This window comes from Sapajus apella, unplaced genomic scaffold (assembly GCF_009761245.1).
Source record: "Sapajus apella isolate SASKATOON/1434 unplaced genomic scaffold, GSC_monkey_1.0 scaffold30, whole genome shotgun sequence".
NCBI lineage: Eukaryota > Metazoa > Chordata > Mammalia > Primates > Cebidae > Sapajus > Sapajus apella.
This window is the reverse complement of record NW_022436970.1, coordinates 23,827,248-23,835,470: the sequence shown is the minus strand read 5'-3', so window position 1 is coordinate 23,835,470 and position 8,223 is coordinate 23,827,248. Positions and strand designations below refer to the sequence as shown.

General features: G+C 52.7%; 1 protein-coding gene across 1 annotated transcript in view; it reads right to left on the bottom strand.

Annotated features, from left to right (window-relative positions):
• Positions 1–1,616: 1,616 nt before the first annotated feature.
• The window catches only part of SALL3 (spalt like transcription factor 3), a 20,124-nt gene continuing 13,517 nt past the window's right edge, over positions 1,617–8,223 (bottom strand). Inside the window, exons 2-3 of the mRNA XM_032293773.1 lie at positions 6,475–8,223; positions 1,617–4,435 (exon numbers count right to left, since the gene is read on the bottom strand). The exon at positions 6,475–8,223 is cut by the window's right edge and continues 1,643 nt beyond it. Of these exons, the coding sequence (XP_032149664.1) occupies positions 4,004–4,435; positions 6,475–8,223 (2,181 nt within the window). The 3' untranslated portion in view covers positions 1,617–4,003. The remainder of the gene's footprint in view (positions 4,436–6,474) is intronic.

Sequence of the window (8,223 nt, the reverse complement as noted above, 5' to 3'; positions counted from 1 at the left end):
CTAACATAAAAAGCAGCCAACAGATCTGCTGGTCTGAACGTTTCACGTCCTTTTTAAACGCAGCCCTGTGCTGTAAGAAACTTTTCAAAGGGATAAACAAGTCCTCGCTCCCTGTTTCAGTGCCAGTAATCAGCAAATGAGCACGGGGCTGGGACACAAAGGCCTGAACGCAGGGCCCTCAGGTCGGCGGTGCTGGGTGCTGGTGGGGGACAGTGGGGGGGACAGGCGGGGGACAGGAGGGGCAGAACGACCCACGTGCAGCCCGAGAGGGAGGGGAGGTCCAGACGGCTGCGGCGTTAGACAAACAGCCACAGTGAATCCAGTGATCTGAAGCTGGTTAGGCTGGAAACGTACCTGCAGCCTAGTAATAGAGAAATACCCCGAAGTTCACGCGGCTCTTAAAACACAGAATGGAGACCCCGCCTTGCCTGCCAACCGCAGAGGAAAGCAGGTGGGGCCCGCACCTCCCGGCTTCCACGGGGCCAACATTAAACAGCGGAGCGCTGGAAGACAGCTGCCTTTAGCCCTTTAGCAGTACTTCTTAATTAGCTTAAATGTTACTGTTTCCTGTAATGAACTTAATATGAATTTGGATAATTTCTAGGGACTGTTGGCATTTATGACTCTTTGATTCTCAGCCTATGTCACCACAGTTGGCATCAGAAAGCTGCAAACACCCAGGTTCGCTAAGCCAAACACCTCTGATCTTACCTCTGGAAGGATTTTTGAAATACAAGAAGTCCCTTTTCTCCTGCCTTTTATTTATATTAATTACATTAATTAGCAATTAATTGCTAATTCCTTACTTAAAAAGAACTGAATTTACTCTCTGATTTAGTCAGTTTACATGTTTTAATTTCTATTCTAGCATTGAAATCAACACGGTTTGATTTCTAAGGCTTACAATATCTGCTGGAAGGTTGGCTGTTAGTTTAGTGGTTAGTAACTTTATCACTCCTTAAAAGACACCTGGCACTTCCCAGGTAAAAACTACTGTAGCTTCTTGGTTATCAGTAGTTATTTTAAAAATTAAAAAAAAAATTGATTATATATCTTGAAATCCAGGAGCTATAAAATCATTTAATGTTTTAAGTCTCATCAAATGTTATCAGTGAGGCAAAGCGTATTTTAAGTTACGGACGTTCTCCGTCCGGAACTCCGCTGCGTGGACCCGCCATCAGTGACCTCACAAAGCTGCTGCTACACTGTGAGCGCCGCCCCACCCGCTCCTGTCCCGTGATGTGATTTGATGCGTGACATTTGTTCAAGAGACCTGAAGAGCTGCATTTTCACTTCATGCTAATGACAGGAAGGCAATTCTGAGTGGTCATTTCTGGGCAGTGCAGCGTCTCTGATATGCAGGTATTGTGAACCGTATGTTTTCATCACAGAGGTAAGAATAATCCACAACTAGGAGGCTGAATTTTTATTTTAGAAAAAAGCAAAAATTAAAAATTTCAAAACCAATGAAAAGGCACTGAGACACTGCTTAAATCTAAGCTGTCCATCTGCGCTGGCCTTCCTGGTGGAAAAACCAGGGACACAAACCCACCACATGACCATCTCCCCAGACTACACCTTCTCCATTGGAAGAACCAAGGAACGCAATTCAGAAATAATATGACATCCTGCATTTTATTCAATTCCATATGACAAAAATAGTAACCTAGACTAAGACATCCATTTCAATCAGTAGATGTGTCAAGCCACAAGATTTAATAATAAAAAATACTGGGTCTCGGTAACAATCGCCCGCTGCTCAGAGGCCCCAGCCCTGCATGGCATTACAGTATAAAAATAGCGTCTCTCTTCGCCACGCAGAGGGACGGCCTGGCCCTGCAAGCTGGACCTGCACGAGCACTCTTATTTACAACACTTTACATTTCTCTTTAGTTATATGCACATCCTTTTGGGAGAAGAGAGAACACTATATGGTACCAAATACTAACCGAAAAACAAACAAAACACACACACACACACCAAAAAGGACAGATAAATAATGGAAACATTCAGCTGCTGAAACACAGCGACCCTAAACCACCTGTTTTCTCTGCCTTACGCTTGTGACACCCCAAGCCCTCATCCCATGAGAAGAGATGGCACGGCGGGGCAAAGTCACATCTCATCACCGTGGAAAACAGAGCTGTAGAGTTCCAAGTTCATTTCCAGTAGAAATAAACAGCTCATGAGTCTTTGATCCTCTTTGCTCAGTGGCACGCTGGCAGAAATAGCCCATCCTCTTACAGTGACTTTTGTTGCTGCCGTGGTTAGGTTAGGAGAAGACTGTTCTATTTTTCCTGCCTCAACTGAGAAGACTTTGCTGTCTGGTTCTTCCTTCAGGCACCCAACTCCTGGGACCGCTACCCAGCTACCAGAGCCGCCCTTAACACTGTTGTTGTTGGAAGTTCATAGTGTCAGACGCAGCACACTTGCAACACACGAAAATGAGGTAGTTCACACAATGCCACCTTCACGCCGCCTCGGCTGCCCCCGCCGCCTGGGCCCTCCCGGCTGGAGGCTCAGCCATCAGCGCCAGGCTGTGTTCTGAATCATCAGAGGACACTGTGCTTTGCTTTCATCTGAGAAGACAATAAATAAATCAGGAACTCGGAAAATTTCAAAGTCATGACTGATTGTACTGCCTGATAACTGCTGTTTCTCTTGGGTTTCCCGTCCATGTGACCAGTGCCACCAGGCAGCCACAATCTTGTCCGTGGGTGTGAGAGACCCGCTTACATGAAACTCAGACCTCCAGGTGCCTTCCTGGCTTGCAGAGATGTCACTGTCCTAGGACGGATGCACGCACCAAGGTTCCCTTAGGGGTGGTCACAGCTTTTAAATGGGCTTTGTAGAAAAGTTAAATAAATCATTTTAATTTAAGAAACGGCAGGCCCTGTTTTACTGAGGAGCTGACAAGTTTGGTGGCTTTCCTGTGTAAGTGGCATAGATTTTTAATATTGTTTGACTGTAAGACAAAACAAGAAACTAACAGTTTTTTCCCCCATTTTCCTTAAACCAAAGTACTATTTATAAAATACTTTACATCTTTTTAAATTTTCAAATTATAGACAAACCTCCCTAATACAAAATACTAAAAGTGCAATAGTATAAATTAAGAGTTTGCAACCACATTATACAAACATTACTTTTTATTGTACAGTGTTGATAATGTGAATGTGAAGTATTTTCTCACAGCTGTTTATAATGCTGTGAGTGATTTACGGTGACGTCTGTCTGTAACTTGCTCCCCAGCCACTGGGCTACAGACCACACTAGGAAACAACCGTCCACATAGCAGCTACAAACATTTAAATTAAAAAAAAAAAAGTCTTGTTACTGACAGGTACTTGCACACAAAAAGCATGCTATCTTTCCCAACGGAACTTCACAATTTTGCCTGCATTGAAATAATCCACTTATCTTTAGTAAAACAAACCTTGCTTTAAAAACCAAATCACATAGCCAGATGTATTCTGCAGTACAAAAGCTTCATTTAAGGTCGGGCTATTATATTGTCTGTTACCCGCATAATCTTAACATTATAAATACTACAGACGAAGATACTGTCATGATACACAGCATTGGAAGAACTAAACCACGTCTTAGCGATGAAGAGTTCTAAAAAACATAGTTCAAGTATCTAAGTCAAACGAAACCATCGAACGAGTTTCACTGGAATACCCGCAGGGGGCCGTTTCTCCCTCTTAAGATTAGTCGGTTTTAGGGGAAAGGAAGGGGATATGGTGTGAGCTCTTTCTGTTCCTAAGACGGGTTTCCAAGCACTTTTTCTGACGGAAACTTATTTAAAAGGTTGCAGAGTTCTCAAGGACAGTCAGGCTCACCGCTGAGAGCACCATGCAGCACTTCCAAGGCTGCCTCTCAGCAACCACACGGTCAAAGCGTGTTCTGCTACGTGTGAAACTAATGAGAACCGAGGCAGGAGCAGTCAGAGGCCTGATGCTCCAAACCTGGGCCTGGGTGGGACAGACGAACGAGTCACTGGCTAGTTGATACCAATCTCCTTATTGTCCTCGATAAACCGCGTGAACGGGCGGCTGGCTGCTGTTTCCGAGACTGCTTTGTCCAAGCTGACGATGGGTGGGCTGCTGCCAGTGCGCGCTTTGTCCATCCCACTGGCCATGGTGCCCAGCGGGGGCAGGGCACTGCCCCCGAGACTCACAGGGAGCTGGGGGATGCCTCCGTTCTGGATGACGGAGATCTCATTGTTCTTCATGGCCAGTCCGTTAGTGATGGCTGCAGCATACTGGTTCCAAAAATTGGGGTCAACGTTCATTGCCCGTGCTGCCAGGTCCTTCTGGAACATTTCAGAGAACTTCAGGGCATCACCCCCTAGGAGAGCCATGGGGTTCTCCACAGACAGGCGGCGGCCACGCCTCGCGGGGGCGTTATTCCACATGTGCGTCCCCATGTGCACCTGCGCGAGACACGGAGACAGCCCACGAGTAAGCGCCCAGCCACGGAGGCGGAGCTGCTCCGCTTCTACCCGTGGCAGACAGAGAGCCACCCCGCTCCAAAACACGACTCAGGGACAACAAAACACAGGTGGACGTTTCTGGGCACTTTACGTTTCTACATGCAACACCTCGTTTTACTGAATACAATAAGCAAAACCAATAAATATAAATTAATGAATGTGGCCTTTCAGTTGACAAACTTTAGAGTAATTTTCCTTTAAGGTGTAAAATCCACGTGGCCACCCAGAGAATGTTCTGGAGCTCAAATGGTCCGGGTCTGGCGCCTTCACACGCCTGAGCCCTGGGTCCCCTCCAGCCTCCCGGCCCCCCACCGGCCCCCCACCCTGCAGCTTCTGTGCTGGGACTCTGTGCCTCTCTCGCCTTGCTTTCTCTCAAACAAGGAAACATTAACACTGGAACATCCCAGGGCCACCTGCAGCCAGCAGGTGCTTGGGCAGTTCTTATCTGGCCCACACACGCCCGGGAGAAGCCACAGGCACCAATCTTTGGGCTGTCTGAAGAGGCTGCCGGGGCCCAGACAGGCTGGCTTTGCAAACGTGCACCTCACAGACGACAGAAGCCAGCCATCAGCCGACAGCACTGCCCGGAGCCGCCCAGTGCTCGCCACACCCCCTCTGTAACACTGCTGCTGGGGTCTCCCGCAGGAACACAGCACAGTGCTGGCTCCCAGCCCCACACCAGTAGCTTCTCACCCAGCACCCTCCTGTGGGCCCTCTTGGCAGCCACAAGGATGGAACCACAGGGCCTGCTGGGTGGCCTTGCCTTGGAACCGCTTGTATGACATGTGAGGTTCAAAGCTAAGTTTACTTTCTATCAGATTCAGGAGGGCTCTGGGCCCTGGGTCTGCCCGCCAAGTTGCAAAGTGAGCGTTCTCACCCCTAACTAATGCCTAACTCCTGCTGAAGTCGTCAGATGCCCAGCTGCACGTGTCCCCAGAAGAGGCCCAGGCTCCTGCTCCTCCCACAGCTGCTTAACAGGATGCAGTCTATGTGTGTGCACAGGGACACACAGGCGTGCCAGACACCACACAGTACATGCACATTTTCACGTGCATGTTACACATGTATGGATACCTCACACACCCCACGTGGGGCACCCACACACACACTCATACATGACCCTACACACATGGACACACGACTACATGCTACTCACATGCACACCGTATGCACACACATCACACCCTACTACACACATACACACTATTCACCCATATGCACACCCTACTACATACCCATACCACACACATGCACACACCCATCCACACATCACACTACACACCCACAGCACACACATGCATGTACACACACACTCCCTACACACACACCCTACCACACACCCACAGCACACACATGCATGTACACATACACACTTTCTACACACCCTACCACACACCCACAGCACACACATGTACACGCACACACTCCCTACACACACCCTACCACACACCCACAGCACACACATGCATGTACACACACACTCTCTACCACACACCCACACCACACATGCATGTACACACACACTCCCTACACACACACCCTACCACACACACCACACACATGCATGTACACGCACACACTCCCTACACACACCCTACTACACACCACACACATGCTTGTACACGCACACACACCCTACACACCCAGACCCTACTACACACACCATACACATGTACACACACACACCCTACACACACCCACACCACACATGCATGTACACGCACAGACTCCCTACACCCACACCCTACCACACACCCACACCACATATGCATGTACACGCACACACTCTACACACACAACCTACTACACACCAACACATACGCATATACACCATGCTACTCACCCACACGCACACCCTACCACACACCCACACACCCCGCCAACACGCGTGGCTTCTGGTCCCCTGGCCAGGACGGGAGCAGGACCTCTGCCGCTGGGACGGAGGAAGGCACCGGGGCTGGAGCCCGCCGTGCTCTTACCTTGAGGTTGCCCTTGGTGGTGAAGGCCCGGCCGCAGATGGTGCAGCCGAACGGCTTCTCCCCGGTGTGCGTGCGCTCGTGGATCTGCAGGGCGCTGGCCGAGGAGAAGGTCTTCCCGCACGACTGGCAGTTGTGCTGCTTGGGCGTCCGGCGCGGCGGGGGAGCCAGCATGGGCGCCAGGCCCGGGCCCATCAGTGTCTGAGGCCCAGCAGAGACCTGGACGCCCGCGGGAAGCGGGGGCCCCTCGCCCAGCGCCATGGCCTTGCCGTGGCCGTTCACTTCCATTTTGATCATGGTGGGCGCGGCGCCGGAGACCGGGCTAGGAGTGCTTTGGCTGGGACCTAGAGCAAAGTTGGGGTCAAATAACGGAGAAGGCAGCTCTTTCAATCTGTGCGTCAGTAAGTGCTGTTTTAAATTACCCATAGTGGAGCAGCCCCGCCTGCAGAGCGCGCAGACGAACGGCCGCTCCTTAGTATGGCTGCGGTAGTGGATTTCCAACGCGCTCTTGCAAGCAAAAGGCTTGCCACAGACACCACACACAGCGCTGGGACACTTACCCCGCTCTCGGTTCAGGAACAGCAGGCTGAAGGGCGCCTCCTCCTTGATGCCCGCGCGGCCCGCGGCGCCTCCGAGGCCCGGGGCAGGGGGCGGGCTGTCGGGCCTTTCGGTCTTGAGCGCGATTTCCTGGGGCTCCTCCTGGGCGCCGGGGCCCGGGGACTTGGAACGGAAGCTCTCGCCGTTGCTGGGGGCCGGAGACAGGGCCTGCGAGGACGACGACTCGGACAGGGCGGGGCTGCCCGCGCTGCGGCTCTCCAGGTCGCCCACGGCCGACGACGAGTCGTTGCTCAGGCGGTCGCTGTCCCCGGACCCATTCTCCACGGACTTGAGACCGGCCAGCTGCGGGCAGCTCATGACCGAGTCCATCATCTTCATCTGGTTCTCCAGGGCGGCGATGCTGGAGATGACCGAGGGCGGCGACGGCGGGCAGGACCCCGCGTAGGACAGGAGCGGCTTGGACGGGTCGCCGGCCGCGTCCTTGAGCTCCGCGTCGTCCTCCATGGAGTTCTCATCCATGTCGTCGTCGAAGCTGCTCAGCGTCTCGGCGTTCTTGTCGTCGTAGGCCAGCTCGGAGTCCATGGCGTCCTGGAAGCCCTCGGGCAGCGGCGTGTTGGGGATCTGGCCGCCCATGTGCATGCGGATGTGCTGCTGCAGGACCACGGCGTTGGTGAACTTCTTCTGGCAGATGGGGCACGAGTGCTGCACGCGCAGGGGCGGCTTGGCGCGGTGCACACCGAAGTGCGTCTTGAGGTTGCCCTTGGTGGTGAAGGCGCGGCCGCAGATCTTGCATTTGAAGGGCCGCTCGCCCGTGTGCGTCCGGTAGTGCATCTTCAGGGCGCTCTGGCAGCTCAGCACGCGGTGGCAGATGACGCACTGGTTTGGGTCCGTCATCTTCTTGTCGATGTTCTCCACCAGCTGCTGCAGCTTCGAGGTTTCTGACGTTTGCATGGAGTCCAGCAGCCCACCGAAGGGAAACTGGGCCCTGAACTGCTCGGAAACGGCGGGGAGCCCGGGGCTCCCGAGGCTTGTGGTCGCGCTGTCCGTGGAGGCAGTGGCCGTGGGCCCGGCGCTGGCCTGCGCTCCCGCAGGAGCGTCCCCGGCCCTGGTGTTGGTGCAAGGCAGGCTAACCGGCTCGGCTTTAGTCAGGGGCGGCCCGCCCAGGAGCGGTTGTGGGGACTCGGTGGTGGCCGC